The following is a 16375-nucleotide window of genomic DNA, read 5'->3' as shown; positions in this document are numbered from 1 at the left end:
CCGCGGCAGGAGGGGGGAATCGCCCGGCTCCCGGGCCCCGCATTGTGACGTCACAGCCCCCGTCAAGAGCTTCTCCGCTGAGCTCTATGGTTTTAACCCCTTTGTGTCCGGAGAGAAACCATCCGGTGCGCCCGGACGCCTGGGTTCCCTCCCCGGCCTTGGCGGGGGGATTGGGGTCCAGTGGTTAGAGCGGGAGTGGGGCGCGTTCTCTCCCCAGTTCGGGGAAGGGTGTAGGGTCTGATGGGCTAGAGTGGGGGAAGGGGGCTGGGAGCCCGGATTCCTGGGTTCACTCCCAGGGTCTGGGAAGGCAGTGGGGGCTGGTGGTCGGAGCGGGGGGCGGGGTGTTGCTGCAGGTTTACACAGCTGGACCCTTTGGTTCCCGCGCACACAGCGACCCTGGCTGCCTGGAGCAGGAGAGGGACGGTGGAGGCAGCAGCACATTTCTGGCAAACACAATGGAAAGAGAGTATTTGTCATTTGATTGGTGTTTTTGGCATTAAACTGGGGCTCACACCTGAGCTGGTGTCTGCCAGGATCCCTCCACCAAACCGCACGTGCAGTGCAGACCCTGCCCTGAAGAGCATCCTGCCAGAAGCAGGCTCCCTAGTTCCCTTCTGGGTAAACTGAGGCCTGGGGGGCTGCTGTGCCATCCATTGGGCAGGGAGCCCACCACACGGCTCAGCCACAACTCACTGGTGACCTGGGTCCTGCAGGGAGGTGGCGCTGAAGGAGCTGGCCCCATCTCCTAGCATCTTTCTCCCTGCTGGGTCTCCCCCTGCCTGGCCAGCCGTAAACCCCAGGGAAACTGGACCACTGAATATTCATCCATCAAGCTGCCTCCTGGGAGCTATCCCCACCAAGCTCCCCCTGGTGAAGGCAAGGTGGAAGGTGACTTTTCCCAGAACTGTGGGGATCCTACACCTTCCTCTGAAGCTGCTGAATTTAGCTTGGGAGCTTAGCTGGACCTCGGTCCTGAGCCTGGCTGGGAAAGCCCATACTCACCCCCGGCACAGGAGAAAGGCCGAATTCTCCTCACTCGTCGGCCGTTCTGAAAAAGCGCCCAAATGGTTTGGGGTCAAACTGAACGCTGGCGGGGGAACAAAACATCAAGATGAGAAGTTGCCCCAGGGCTGCAAAAGGAGCCCTGGCCCCTTCTCGGCACTGGGTGGTTTTAAAAGAGATCGGGAAGGGAGATTGGGAAAAGCAGTTCCAGGCTGGGAGATGGAACCCAGGTGGCGTGGGAGCCCCGTTTCCCTTGGCCGGGGAGCACGTCCCGCTGCTTCTGGAAGCAAAGGGAGGAGAGCTTGAAAGAAACAAGTCAAATTGCAAACTGGAAACATTTTATTTTGCGAAGGTCATGACCCCAGCTTTTGTTTCAAAGTTTGTTTGTTTCACTTCCTGCCTGGTTCCCTCCCCTGCCCTGCGATGGGCTCGAAGTCTCTCTCTCTGGCCACGTTTTAGGCTAAACAAGACAAGTTCCTGGCTCTCCAGGCCCCGACCCTCAGAGCTGTCGTCCTCCACACCCGGCTTCTCCTTCACCAACACAGGGACCCCCCGGGGGACTGGATTCCGGATGGGGAGCATCAACGTTTCCCGATCTCAGATGAAAATATCTCGCCTCCCCCATCCTAGAGTTGCTGAGGCCTCTCTGCCAGGCCCACAGGTGCCTCCTTGTTGTCCTGCCATCAGCCAACACACCCCCGTCTTCCTCCCCCGTGTCACGTCCAACGGCAGAGCCTCACCCCCCGGTTCACAGCAGCCTGCTGGGTATCAGTCCCTAAAGCTATGACTTGGTGCTCAGCTACGTGAGTTCATCCTATTTCTAGCACTCCTCTCTCCCCGCCCCGCTCAACGTTTGTGGCCTCAGCACATTTCCTTCGCGTGCTCCTGTTTCTGGTGCCCGGGTCATGGACGTTCCGATCAGGGTTGTGGTTCTGGCTGTTGTTGCTGAGAAATGTCAGGCAGCCCCGGGTCCCCTTCGGCTCTGGCCAGCGTAGGCAAGAGGCAACTAGGCTCAATGGTCCTGGGTTCTGATCCAGCCTAAAACCAGACCTCTCAGAGAGGCGCTCTGCCTGTGCCACCAAACATGGGCTAGGTGGGGGAGTCGTGTGTGGAGGCATCCAGGCCATGTGGTCCCTGAGGCCAGGCGTGGTGGGCCTCCGTAACAACCTCCTTCAGGCAGTGTGGGTTCTGCGGTGCCTCACCAGGTGGGAGCTCTGCCCAAAGTTCTTGCCACACTCCGGGCAGCCGTAGGGGCGCTCGCCGGTGTGGGTGATCTGATGGCGCACCAGGTCGGAGCGCCAGCGGAACTTCTTCCCACACTGGTTGCAGCCGTAGGGCCGGTCCTTGCTGTGGGAGGCCCGGTGCCGGGCCAGCTCTGAGCTGTGGTAGAAACTCCGGCTGCACTGGTGGCAGCGGTGGGATCTCTCCGCCCCATGGATGCGCAGGTGACGGGTAAGCTGGGAGCCCCGGGAGAAGCTCTTCCCGCACTGCGGACACTGGTGGGGTTTCTCCCCAGTGTGGGTCCGCTGGTGAGCCAAGAGGGCAGAGCTCTGGCGGAAGCTCCGCCCACACTGGGGACACAGGTGGGGCCCCTGTCCTGGGTGTGAGACAGACACTGCATCTGGGTCCCTGACACGCTGGGTGAGTTCCCTCTGCGGCTGGGGGACGTCGGCCGGGCCCCGATTCCCAGGGGTCTGGCCCCCGGCAGATTTTGGGGGGCAGATGCTGGGCACTTTGGCCTCCTTTGGACCTCTCTGCTGCAGGATCGCCTCCTCCAGCCCGGCTCCTGCTGAGGGATAAGGAACAGAGACCAAGGGTGAGGGCGCACAAGACGCTGACGAGGTACCTCCTCGCCAGAGCCACAATCCCCTGCCCCGAGACACCCGCCCCCTCACCCACAATCCCCCGCCCCCAGACACCCGCCCCCCTCACCCACAATCCCCCGCCCCGAGACACCCACCCCCCTCACCCACAATCCCCCGCCCCGAGACACCCGCCCCCCCTCACCCACAATCCTCTGGGGCAGGCGCTAACCCCCTTCATGCATCTGTTGCCCTGAGCCAGCCCTCCCCAGCACAGAGACCCCCATGTCTCCCCCCACGTGCTGCCTGCTCACAGTGCGCTGCTGCCCCCCAAGTCCTCCTCTCCCCCGGGGATTTGCCCCAGGTCTCCCCTGCCCTGGTCCCTGCCCTACCCGGGGGCAGCTGTGGTTCATCCTTGGGGATGCAGGGCAGCTGAGCAGGGGGCTGGCTGAGTGTCACCCCATCCTGGGGACAGGCCAGCGGCGGTGCGGGAGTTTCCCATGATGCTCCTGCACATGGTACCTCCTCCATGCTGGCTTTCTCCACCTTCACGCGCACCGTCACCTGGGAGGGAGGGAGGTGTTACGGCAGAGGCAGCGTGGGCAGGAGGTGACCCATACCAGGGCAGGGGTTGACAAGGCAAACACCTGCACCCCACAGTTACACGCCCCAGGGAGCACAGACCCTCACCCTTTTCCTGCCACAGCTCATGGGAGTCCCAGAAAACGCCTCGGCTCTGCCACTGCATTTAACTGAGGGAGGCACCGGGCCTGTCCCCCAGCCCCAGCTCTGCCTACCCACAGCCCCCTGGGGAGGCACCGGGCTTGCCCCCCAGCCCCAGCTCTGCCTACCCACAGCCCCCTGGGGAGGCAATGGGCCTGCCCCCAGCCCCAGCTCTGCCTACCCACAGCCCCCTGGGGAGGCACCGGGTTTGCCCCCCAGCCCCAGCTCTGCCTACCCACAGCCCCCTGGGGAGGCACCGGGCCTGCCCCCATCCTGCTCTGCCTACCCAGAATGCCCTGGCCCCAGGCGCTGCGGATGCCCAGCGGGTCAGTGTGTCTGGGGCACGGTGCCCCTGAGGCCTGGCAGGGCACCTCAGGGAGCAGGCAGGCAGCTGTCGGTGCCAGCCCCCCGGCTCACTCTGGTCAGCCAGCGCCGCAGGCTAAATGTCCCTCCGTCCCCCGGCTCTCACAGGCTGAATGCCCCCCACACCTGCTGCTCCCACAGCCCGGCCTCGGGCCGGCCCCGCTGGAAACCCTCGGCCAGGGCCACGGCCTCCGCACAGGTCTCAGGGCCTCGTTCCCAGACCCAGCTCTGCATCTCCCCCGGCAGGATGCTCAGGAACTGCTCCAGGACCAGCAGCTCCAGGATCTGCTCCTTGGTGTGGCGCTGGGGCTCCAGCCAGCGGCGGGAGAGCTCCCGGAGCCGGGCCCAGGCCTCCCGGGGGCCCCCGGCCTCCTGGTAGCTGAACCCTCGGAAGCACTGACGCCATCTCTCCGCCGTAGCCTTGCCCACGCCCACGATGGCGGCCTTGCCATAATCTTTGGTGTCTCCAGCCTCTAGGCCACGGAGGGCATCGCCACTGAAGGGTGGTATGACTGGCGTCTGTTGCTGTTCCAAGATGGCCGCCTTGTCTGCCCCCACAATGGCAGCTTTCCCATAATCCTTGGCATCGCCAGCCTCTAGGCTCCGGCAGGCCTCGCTGCTGAGGGCTGGTATAAATTGCGTCAACTGCTCTCCCATGGAGGCTGCCTTCTGGTAACCCTTGGCATCGCCGGCCTCCAGGCTCCGGTAGACCTCTCCACTGAGGGCTGGCATGAGATGTCTCACTTGCTCGCCTAAGATGGCCGCCTTGTCCACCCCCAAGATGGCTGCTCTATCTGCCCCCAGAACGGCAGCTTTCCCATAGTCCTTGGCCTCTCCTGTCCCCAGGCTGCGATAGGCCTCGCTGCTGAGGGTTGGCGTCAGTCGTGCCAACTGCTCTCCCAACACAGCCACCTTGTCCATGCCTAAGATGGCAGCTCTGTCCACCCCCAAAATGGCCGCCTTCCCGTAGTCCTTGGCGTCTCCAGCCTCTAGGCTGCGATAGGCCTCGCTGCTGAGGGTTGGCGTCAGTCGCATCAACTGTTCTCCCAAGATGCCTGCTTTGTCCATTCCCAAAATGGCTGCCCTGTCCACCCCCAAAATGGCCGCCTTCCCGTAGTCCTTGGCGTCTCCAGCCTCTAGGCTGCGATAGGCCTCGCTGCTGAGGGTTGGCGTAAGTCGTGTTAATGGATCTCCCAAGATGGCTCCCTTGTCCACTCCCAAAATGGCTGTCCTATCCACCCCCAAGACAGCAGCCTTCCCATAATCCTTGGCGTCTCCAGCCTCTAGGATGCGATAGGCCTCGCTGCTGAGGGTTGGTGTGAGTCGCGTTAATGGCTCTCCCAAGATGGCTGCCCTCTCTGCTCCCAAGATGGCCGCCTTCATCTTCCCATAATCCTTGGCATCCCCGGTCCGCGGGTTGCTGAACACTTCGCCGCCAAGGGTTGGCGTGAGTCCTGCCACGCGCTCCCCGCGGGGCCATGGGCAGGTGTCGGTTGCTTGCCCAAAGAGGGCGCCATTGTCCGGCAGTGTCGGGCTCTCCCAGGGAGGCAGGACCTCCAAGGGCGACCGCTGCCCCCACCAGCACTGGGGTGTCTCCTCGGGCCGGGCCTGTTGAGGAGCCGCCCACCTCAGGAGCTCCCCAATGGTCCCGGCCTGCACCAGCCATGGGGCCTTGCTGGCTGCTTCCCACTCCCAGCCTGGCTCGGGGCCTAGGGGTTCAGGCTCCTCCATTTTCACCCGTGGAGCCACAGTCTCCTCCAGCGGATACAGGAAATGGAGGCCCAGGGCTGGGGGAGGCACCTCTTGAGTGGCAGCCATTTTGTTAGCCCAAACAGCCGGTGGTGGTTGGCTCTCCTCTCCGACTCTTGACCCCAGTGATGACTGCTTGGTAGCCTCTTGGGAACCTCCAAGCCACGCAGACCCAGTGCGAAGGCCCCTAGCTGTAGACCTGATGATCCCACCGCTCACACCAACTGGCCCAGAGAAGGTGATCTGGGGCTGTAGGAGGAACACGCCAGCTCCTTCCTGCATTGCAAAGGAGGAACAAAGCGTAATGAGACTAACAGAGAGAGACAGACAGGAGAAAGGGGACCGGCATCATGGGGGGCAGAGGGCAGCTGGGACTGCTCGCCCAGAGGGCACTGTTCTTCCTCAGCTCTGCCAAAAGCTTGTCGTCAATCCCCAGCTCCTGGATTCCTGTGACTGGGAGAGACTCTCAGCTCCATTCACGATTAATATCACCAAGTTTCTAGCACTTGGAAAAGGAGAGAAGAGGCTGAAAATAAGCCAGGAGCCCCACATGGCCAAAACAAAGCCCCTCTGGTTGATTAGTTAAATCACATCCTGGCTTCGGAGCCTGCCCCATGGCGCTGTGGGGATGAGATGAGGATCTGGTGCAAAGGGGGCAGCAGGACTGGGTGTTCTCTTGTGCGGGTCTCGGACAGCGTCTGCTGTACACACAAGGAAAGCTGCGCCTGACTCCTACCCCCGCCTGATCACCTTAGACCCTGCTCCACCCAGCGAGAGAACCCAGGAGTCCTGAACCCCAGACTCCCCCGCTCCAACCACTAGGCCGCACATGTCACCGAGCGGAGACAGAACCCAGTCATTCTGGCTTCCCAGCCCCTCCTCCCCACTCCCCTCCCAGAGCTAGGACAAGAACCCAGGAGTCCTGGCACCCAACCCCGCAGTTCCCACTCCCCTCCCCAGTGCATGGCGAGAACTCAGAAGTCCTGGCTCTCAGGCCTCTTTCTCTGGGGAAAGAACCCAGGAATTCTGGCCACCAGCCCTGCCCCCCCAACTCCAACCACTAGCGCCCTCTCTGCTCCCAGGGCAGACAGAAAAAGCCAGGAGCCCAGGCTGCCAGCCCCTCTGCTCTGACCCCCAGCCTCCCCCAGAGCAGGAGGGAACCCAGGAGTCCTGGCCCCCAGCCCCTCCCCCGGGGTCAGGAAAGAACCCAGGAGTCCTGACCCCCCAACCAGGGCCGGAGAGAACCCAGGAGTCCTGACCCCCAGCCCCGCACAGCAGGAGAGAACCCGGGAGTCCTGGCCCCCCAGGGCAGGAGGGAACCCAGGAGTCCTGGCCCCCAGCCCCTCCCCCGGGACAGGAGGGAACCCGGGAGTCCTGGCCCCCAGCCCCCCCCGGGGCAGGAGAGAACCCGGGAGTCCGGGCCCCCCAGGGCAGGAGGGAACCCGGGAGTCCTGGCCCCCAGCCCCCCCCAGGGCAGGAGGGAACCCAGGAGTCCGGGCCCCCGGGGCAGGAGGGAACCCAGGAGTCCTGGCCCCCAGCCCCCCCCAGGGCAGGAGGGAACCCAGGAGTCCGGGCCCCCGGGGCAGGAGGGAACCCGGGAGTCCTGGCCCCCAGCCCCCCCCGGGGCAGGAGAGAACCCGGGAGTCCTGGCCCCCAGCCCCCCCCGGGGCAGGAGGGAACCCGGGAGTCCTGGCCCCCAGCCCCCCCCGGGGCAGGAGAGAACCCGGGAGTCCTGGCCCCCCAGGGCAGGAGGGAACCCAGGAGTCCTGGCCCCCAGCCCCTCCCCCGGGGCAGGAGAGAACCCGGGAGTCCTGGCCCCCAGCCCCCCCCGGGGCAGGAGGGAACCCGGGCGCGCGGGCCGAGCCGGGGGCGCGGTACCTGCGCCGCGGGGTGATGGAGCAGCGGAGGCCGCCGGGGGCTTCCCGGGCCGGGGGAGCTGGGGCCCTTCCCCTCGGCTGTGCCGGTGTGAGTGGCTGGGGTGGCTGTCAGTCAGGGCCGAGGAACGGGAAGGGAGGCTGGGATACCTGTATCCCCTCCCCACGGCTCGGCTGGCGGGGGCAGGGCTCTGCCGCGGCCGCCGCGGGGCGGGGGAGGGAGCCGGGACGCCTGGGTCCCCGCGCGCCCCGGCTGGCCTCGGGGGTGGGCAGGCGCCGGCCGCCCGACCCGCAGCGCGGGGGAAACGGAGACGGACCGCGGCAGAGCTGGGACTGACAGACGGACGGACAAGGCAGGAGTCCACACAGACGCAGAGATGGCCAGACCCGGGATGGACAGACGGACAAGGCAGGAGTCCGGACAGACGCAGAGATGGCCAGACACGGGATGGACAGACAGACAAGGCAGGAGTCCGGACAGACGCAGAGATGGCCAGACCCGGGATGGACAGACGGACAAGGCAGGAGTCCGGACAGACGCAGAGATGGCCAGACCCGGGATGGACAGACGGACAAGGCAGGAGTCCGGACAGACGCAGAGATGGCCAGACCCGGGATGGACAGACGGACAAGGCAGGAGTCCAGACAGACGCAGAGATGGCCAGACCTGGGATGGACAGACGGACAAGGTAGGAGTCCAGACAGACGCAGAGATGGCCAGACCCGGGATGGACAGACAGACAAGGCAGGAGTCCAGGCAGACGCAGAGATGGCCAGACCTGGGATGGACAGACGGACAAGGTAGGAGTTCAGACAGACGCAGAGATGGCCAGACACGGGATGGACAGACGGACAAGGCAGGAGTTCAGACAGAAGCAGAGATGGCCAGACCCGGGATGGACAGACAGACAGAAGGACAAGGCAGGAGTCGAGACAGACGCAGAGATGGCCAGACCCGGGATGGACAGACAGACAAGGCAGGAGTCCAGACAGACGCAGAGATGGCCAGACCTGGGATGGACAGACGGACAAGGTAGGAGTCCGGACAGACGCAGAGATGGCCAGACCCGGGATGGACAGACAGACAAGGCAGGAGTTCAGACAGAAGCAGAGATGGACAGACAGGGGATGGACAGACAGACAAGGCAGGAGTCCACACAGACGCAGAGATGGCCAGACCTGAGATGGACAGACGGACAAGGTAGGAGTTCAGACAGACGCAGAGATGGTCAGACACGGGATGGACAGACAGACAAGGCAGGAGTCCACACAGACGCAGAGATGGCCAGACCTGGGATGGACAGACGGACAAGGTAGGAGTTCAGACAGACGCAGAGATGGCCAGACACGGGATGGACAGACGGACAAGGCAGGAGTTCAGACAGAAGCAGAGATGGCCAGACCCGGGATGGACAGACAGACAGAAGGACAAGGCAGGAGTCGAGACAGACGCAGAGATGGCCAGACCCGGGATGGACAGACAGACAAGGCAGGAGTCCAGACAGACGCAGAGATGGACAGACCTGGGATGGACAGACGGACAAGGTAGGAGTCCGGACAGACGCAGAGATGGCCAGACCCGGGATGGACAGATGGACAAGGCAGGAGTTCAGACAGACGCAGAGATGGCCAGACACGGGATGGACAGACAGACAAGGCAGGAGTCCAGACAGACGCAGAGATGGCCAGACCTGGGATGGACAGACGGACAAGGTAGGAGTCCGGACAGACGCAGAGATGGCCAGACCCGGGATGGACAGATGGACAAGGCAGGAGTTCAGACAGACGCAGAGATGGCCAGACACGGGATGGACAGACAGACAAGGCAGGAGTCCACACAGACGCAGAGATGGCCAGACCTGAGATGGACAGACGGACAAGGTAGGAGTCCGGACAGACGCAGAGATGGCCAGACACGGGATGGACAGACAGACAAGGCAGGAGTCCAGACAGACGCAGAGATGGCCAGACCTGGGATGGACAGACGGACAAGGTAGGAGTCCGGACAGACGCAGAGATGGCCAGACCCGGGATGGACAGATGGACAAGGCAGGAGTTCAGACAGACGCAGAGATGGCCAGACACGGGATGGACAGACAGACAAGGCAGGAGTCCACACAGACGCAGAGATGGCCAGACCTGAGATGGACAGACGGACAAGGTAGGAGTCCGGACAGACGCAGAGATGGCCAGACCCGGGATGGACAGACGGACAAGGCAGGAGTCCGGACAGACGCAGAGATGGCCAGACCCGGGATGGACAGATGGACAAGGCAGGAGTTCGGACAGACGCAGAGATGGCCAGACAGGGGATGGACAGACGGACAGAAGGACAAGGCAGGAGTCCAGACAGATGCAGAGATGGCCAGACACGGGATGGACAGACGGACAGAAGGACAAGGCAGGAGTTCAGACAGACGCAGAGATGGCCAGACGTGGGATGGACAGACGGACAGAAGGACAAGGCAGGAGTCCAGACAGACTCAGAGATGGCCAGACCCGGGATGGACAAACAGACAGACGGACCAGGCAGGAGTTCAGACAGACGCAGAGATGGCCAGACCCGGGATGGACAGACGGACAGACGGACCAGGTAGGAGTTCAGACAGACGCAGAGATGGCCAGACGTGGGATGGACAGACGGACAGAAGGACAAGGCAGGAGTTCAGACAGATGCAGAGGTGGCCAGACACGGGATGGACAGACGGACAAGGCAGGTGTCCACACAAATGCAGAGATGGCCAGACACGGGATGGACAGACTGACAAGGCAGAAGTCCACACAGACGCAGAGATGGCCAGACACGGGATGGACAGACGGACAAGGCAGGAGTTCAGACAGACGCAGAGATGGCCAGACCCGGGACAGACAGATGGACAGAAGGACAAGGCAGGAGTCCACACAGACGCAGAGATGGCCAGACACGGGATGGACAGACTGACAAGGCAGAAGTCCACACAGACGCAGAGATGGCCAGACACGGGATGGACAGACGGACAGAAGGACAAGGCAGGAGTTCAGACAGACGCAGAGATGGCCAGACACGGGATGGACAGACAGACAGAAGGACAAGGCAGGAGTTCAGACAGACGCAGAGATGGCCAGACGTGGGATGGACAGACGGACAGAAGGACAAGGCAGGAGTTCAGACAGACGCAGAGGTGGCCAGACCCGGGATGGACAGACAGACAGGCGGACCAGGTAGGAGTTCAGACAGACGCAGAGATGGCCAGACGTGGGATGGACAGACGGACAGAAGGACAAGGCAGGAGTTCAGACAGACGCAGAGATGGCCAGACGTGGGATGGACAGACGGACAGAAGGACAAGGCAGGAGTTCAGACAGACGCAGAGATGGCCAGACGTGGGATGGACAGACGGACAGAAGGACAAGGCAGGAGTTCAGACAGACGCAGAGATGGCCAGACGTGGGATGGACAGACGGACAGAAGGACAAGGCAGGAGTTCAGACAGACGCAGAGATGGCCAGACGTGGGACGGACAGACGGACAGAAGGACCAGGCAGGAGTTCAGACAGACGCAGAGATGGCCAGACCCGGGATGGACAGACAGACAGAAGGACCAGGCAGGAGTCCAGACAGACGCAGAGATGGCCAGACCCGGGATGGACAAACGGACAGACGGACCAGGCAGGAGTTCAGACAGACGCAGAGGTGGCCAGACATGGGATGGACAGACGGACAGACGGACCAGGCAGGAGTTCAGACAGACGCAGAGGTGGCCAGACGTGGGATGGACAGACAGACAGAAGGACAAGGCAGGAGTTCAGACAGACACAGAGATGGCCAGACCTGGGATGGACAGACGGACAGGCGGACCAGGCAGGAGTTCAGACAGACGCAGAGGTGGCCAGACGTGGGATGGACAGACGGACAGACGGACAAGGCAGGAGTTCAGACAGACGCAGAGATGGCCAGACGTGGGATGGACAGACGGACAGAAGGACCAGGCAGGAGTTCAGACAGACGCAGAGATGGCCAGACGTGGGACGGACAGACGGACAGGCGGACCAGGTAGGAGTTCAGACAGACGCAGAGATGGCCAGACCCGGGATGGACAGACGGACAGAAGGACCAGGCAGGAGTTCAGACAGACGCAGAGGTGGCCAGACGTGGGATGGACAGACGGACAGAAGGAGCAGGCAGGAGTTCAGACAGACGCAGAGATGGCCAGACCCGGGATGGACAGACGGACAGGCGGACCAGGCAGGAGTCCAGACAGATGCAGAGACGGCCAGACCCGGGATGGACAGACGGACAGACGGACCAGGCAGGAGTCCAGACAGACGCAGAGGTGGCCAGACCCGGGATGGACAGACGGACAGACGGACCAGGTAGGAGTTCAGACAGACGCAGAGGTGGCCAGACCCGGGATGGACAGACGGACAGACGGACCAGGTAGGAGTTCAGACAGACGCAGAGGTGGCCAGACCCGGGATGGACAGACGGACAGAAGGACCAGGCAGGAGTTCAGACAGACGCAGAGACGGCCAGACCCGGGACGGACAGACGGACAGGCGGACCAGGCAGGAGTTCAGACAGACGCAGAGACGGCCAGACCCGGGACGGACAGACGGACCAGGCAGGAATTCAGACGGACGCAGAGATGGCCAGACGTGGGATGGACAGACGGACAGGCGGACCAGGCAGGAGTCCAGACAGACGCAGAGATGGCCAGACGTGGGATGGACAGACGGACAGGCGGACCAGGCAGGAGTTCAGACAGACGCAGAGGTGGCCAGACGTGGGATGGACAGACGGACAGAAGGACCAGGCAGGAGTTCAGACAGACGCAGAGGTGGCCAGACGTGGGATGGACAGACGGACAGGCGGACCAGGCAGGAGTTCAGACAGACGCAGAGATGGCCAGACCCGGGATGGACAGACGGACAGGCGGACCAGGCAGGAGCCCAGACAGACGCAGAGACGGCCAGACCCGGGACGGACAGACGGACCAGGCAGGAGCCCGGACTGGAAGGAGGGCCGCACCCAGGTGGACAGAGCAGCGGCAGACGGACATCACACAGGGAGGCGTGTGGGCCGCGTAGCCTGGCCCGCGCTAGCGACAGGTAAAACAGCCACCGGGTGAAATCAAGCCAGAGACAGTAACGCCCAGTGGTCCATCCAGGCAGACAAACAGAATAAAGACCCCCAGGGACAGGTGGACAGAGACAATGTGGACAAACAGATCCCGCCTACGCGTTGAGAGGGGAGGGACAGACACCCAGCAGAGAGAAGCAACCCAGCCACACCTTCAGCCGTGGCCCTAGACGGATGGATGGACAGAGAAGGGTTAAAAGCCATGGCCTAAAGAGACGCCTGGGAGAGACAACTCTTGGAGGGTCCCCCTGGTAGCAGGTGTCTGCAAAGGCAACAAGGGAGGAGTCCTGGGGCACCTCGAGCACCAAGGGATTTGTTTGGGCGTAATATTATTATTTGCCCAGATATTAGGCCCAGATAAATCTTTTGGTCCTTAAGGTGGCACAGGAGCCCTCGTTGTGTTACACTAGGGAGTCACAACACAGATAAATGGACAGGCAGACAGACAGATGGACACCGAGTCACAACGCAGATAAATGGACACACACAGCACAGACAGACAGACAGACACAACCTAGACAGAATATTACAAATGGGGAACATCCTGACAGGCCCATGTGTGACCCCCTCCTGCCCAGCTCCTCTCTCTGGGTCACGAGGGCCGGCTAGCCGTGTTCCCCATGAGCTGAGCATATGGGTGGCCACACAGGAGCGACTCAGGTGCTGCCCAGCTGATTAGCAGACGCCCACATCCGGCAGTGTGTGTGTCTGGTGGTGGTGCCCGTCGGCACATGCCGCAGTGCACATAACAAAATTTATTCCGCCCACAGATGGAAAATATCAGCAGGAACCCTGCTGGCTAGTCAGGCAACCTCCTTCCTGCAGCTCACCCAAAGAGCTCTGTGACCTCATCCCACCAGCCACGCTGATCCACCCTGGCTTTCTGCTCCATTTATCTGTTCGTGTTTGCCAGCCCCGTTCCCAGCCCCTTCCACCCCACTGCGCTCACTTTGTATCAGTCCTCTGAGTGAGAAGGATGGGTAATGATCACGGACTGGGTCTCAGAATGCCTAGGTCGTACCCATGGCTCAGCCACAGATTCCATGCAAGACCTCAGGCAAGGCCTGTTGGCTGCCTCAGTTTTCCCATCTGTACAATGGAGATAATCACACCAACCGCCTCTGGAAACCAGCTTGTTGGAACTCAATGCTTATTTGTATGTCAGAAAATATCAATGTTTGTTTTGTTTCTGATCCTTCCCACTTAAATTTCCACCATTGTGCATAATTAGGGGTTCACAGGGTTCCCTCCACATTTTTATCTCTTTAAATTTTCATGGTTGCAGGGAATTATAGGGGAAATGACAATTCTTCAGTGCCAGCGGGTGGTTCACTGAAAGCTTTAAAGCTTTATAAAGCATCAAACCAAACTGTCAACATCATAGCTCACCATGTGCAAAATAACATCTTCAAATTAAACTCTAAGAAGTCCTAAGCCAGCTTTCCCCGTCCTTGGCCCAGCTGCACATTCGATTCTCACTGCTGGAAATTCCCCTTTCCAGCACTCTGTGCAGGTAGAGTGACAATGACATCAACCAACGTTCACCCATGCAAATCCAACACATGGACCATTTTGGTTTTCCTTTGCTTTTGGAGCTTACTGGTATTTTTGTGAGGGAATTATCACGCGCAATTTTAAATAATGCTAATTAAAACCAAATGATTTTACCAAAATGAAACTCGTTCAGGTGACCTAAGATGAATTGTTCTCAAAACAGCTTTGAAAGGAATGATTTTTAATATTATTTAACATTATAATAATTGTTTTAATATTATTGGTTAAAGGTTTGGAATGAAAGCAACTTGCAAAACAAGCCAATTTTCCGAAAGCCAGGTGACTCGGGTTGCCATGCGTGAGAGTTAACCTGCAGAACCACAGAAACTGTCGAGGCTTAGAGCTCGTCGGGCATGGCAGGTGGTGTGATTGCCAGCCGAGGGTGCCCAGGAGCACATTACGCCAGAGCTGCCCGCTAGGGGGTGCCTTCTGCATCAGCTGGGCCTAACTACTGTGAGATCCCAGACGCCGGGCCAGATGGGCCCGGGGGTGTAATTCAGGGGGGAAACGGGATGCTGGCATACCTGGCCCTGGGGTTTTTAGCCCAAGAGCGTCAGAGGCGACTGGAAAGCAAGCAAGTCATTTGGGATGTCAGCTATCCATTGTGGGAACAGGGGCCGAAGGAGGCGCGGCTGGCAGGGCTGGTCCCACGAACTCAGTGTTTGCTGTGAAAGTGTCAAAAGAGAGGGGGGCCCCAGAAACAAACGTTTGGAACAAAATGACAAGAACTAGGAGGTTACACACACAAACTCACATGCGCACACACACCAGATTAGAGCGAAATGAGCCCATTCCATTCGTCTCCTGCGGCACTGAAAAAGAAAAGCCAAAGGGGGGATAGTTCTCCCTCTTTTGCGTAGAGAATGAACAAACGGAGACATTTGCCCCCCCACCCCCAAATAGGAACCAGCCGCAGAAACCGGCGTCTGCCCTGAAAAACTTGTTAGAAAGAAACAGGAAGAACATCCAAGCCCTTCCTCCTGGAAATGGTTGGAAAGAAACCGCCCCCCCCATCCCTCCAAGTGGAAGAGAAAATAACTGCGGCGTGGGAAGGGTCCCCAGCTCTTTGGGAGGGGAATGAGCAAAGTCGGCTTGTTCCCGCCGAACGGCAGCACGCCAGGGCCGGTTTTAGGCACCATGTGCGCGGCGGGGGCGGGGGGAGCCCCGTGGGAACGCGCCAGCGGCTCTCTGCCTCCCACCCCATCCCCCCAGCCAGAGGAAGACGGACTCACCGCCGAAGATTGGTGTGAATCACATCACCTGCTCTCCCAAGATGGCTTCCTTGCCCGCTCGTAATGTGGCCGCCTTGTCTGTGCCCATCATGGCCGCCTTCATCACCCCACGGCCCCAGTCATCTCCAGGCTGCCATCCCCCGCAGTGCTGCTGAATGGCCGCAGCTCTTGCCCCCAAGAGGACTGCCTTGCCCTCGTCCAACATGGCCGCCTTCCCCTGCCCATGATCCTCGCTGTCTCCAGCCTTGGCGTGAGCTGCATGCAGCACCTGTCCCGGCGATGAGAGGCACGAGCCAGATGGGACTCAGTGTTCCTCCTGGCCGACTCCCCGTCTCCCGCCTCAGGCTGGGCCTGCAGAACCTTCTCCTCGGTGCGGGGACGTCTGCTCAGGCTGGGCTTGCCCCCAGCAGCGCCCCGCCAGCCCCACAACAGCCGCTGTCTTGGCATGTTGTTGGCAATGTCGCGGCCCGGGGAGCTGTGGTGACTCCCTGGAGCAGGACCTGGCGGACGCTGCCGGAGACATTAGAGGGTGAAGGAGCTGTGAGTGGGACACATCAGAATGAGCCAGCTCCACCCCGGCTCCCCAGTCCAAAGCTTTTGGCCTCCGTCCCCTACTCGCCCCTCCAGCCGCTGGGAGCTGGAACAGAACCCAGGAGTCCTGGCTCCCAAACTCCTCTTGTCTAACTGCTAGTCGCCACTCCTACCCCACAGACAGGAAAACCCAGGAGTCCTGGCTCCCAGGCGCCCCTGCTCTGATCTAACCACTAGACACCGCTCCCTTGCCAGGGGCAGGAACAGAACCCAGGAGTCCCGACTCCCAGCCCCGCCTGCCCCAAGGCCTTTCCGTTCACACTCCCTCATTACAGGCTGTCTCTCTGGTGCCAGCCTGACAGGTCGGAGTTGCCCAACCGGTTCCTGGTGCCGGCGGGGTGAGGGTGGGATCATTCCAGCCCCCCC

General features: G+C 61.2%; 1 protein-coding gene across 3 annotated transcripts; it reads right to left on the bottom strand.

The window, feature by feature from the left end:
- Positions 1-1329: 1329 nt before the first annotated feature.
- Positions 1330-7583, bottom strand: LOC142015027 (uncharacterized). Of its 3 annotated transcripts, none has more exons than XM_074998384.1 (4): positions 7518-7583; positions 4017-5915; positions 3197-3368; positions 1330-2791 (listed from the first exon to the last, which is right to left on the bottom strand). In XM_074998384.1, exons 2-4 carry the CDS (start codon positions 5706-5708, stop codon positions 2175-2177), a joined length of 2481 nt encoding a protein of 826 aa, XP_074854485.1. In that variant the 5' UTR covers positions 5709-5915; positions 7518-7583; the 3' UTR covers positions 1330-2174. The 3 variants fall into 3 exon arrangements, with proteins under 3 accessions (XP_074854485.1, XP_074854486.1, XP_074854487.1); XM_074998385.1 differs by having other exon boundaries at positions 1330-2788; XM_074998386.1 differs by lacking the exon at positions 3197-3368 and having other exon boundaries at positions 1330-2788.
- Between the last annotated feature and the right edge of the window lie 8792 nt (positions 7584-16375).

This window comes from Carettochelys insculpta, chromosome 6, assembly GCF_033958435.1.
Source record: "Carettochelys insculpta isolate YL-2023 chromosome 6, ASM3395843v1, whole genome shotgun sequence".
Classification (NCBI taxonomy): domain Eukaryota; kingdom Metazoa; phylum Chordata; order Testudines; family Carettochelyidae; genus Carettochelys; species Carettochelys insculpta.
The sequence above is the reverse complement of the archived record's forward strand: the minus strand, read 5'-3'. Positions and strand labels throughout refer to the sequence as shown.

Coding starts and splice junctions, on each gene's coding strand:
- LOC142015027 (XM_074998384.1), bottom strand. CDS start 5,708: ATGGCTGCCACTCAAGAGGTGCCTCCCCCAGCCCTGGGCCTCCATTTC. Junction 3,369..4,016: donor CCGGGCTGTGGGAGCAGCAG/GTGTGGGGGGCA, acceptor CCTCCCTCCCAG/GTGACGGTGCGCGTGAAGGT. Junction 2,792..3,196: donor TGAACCACAGCTGCCCCCGG/GTAGGGCAGGGA, acceptor CTTATCCCTCAG/CAGGAGCCGGGCTGGAGGAG.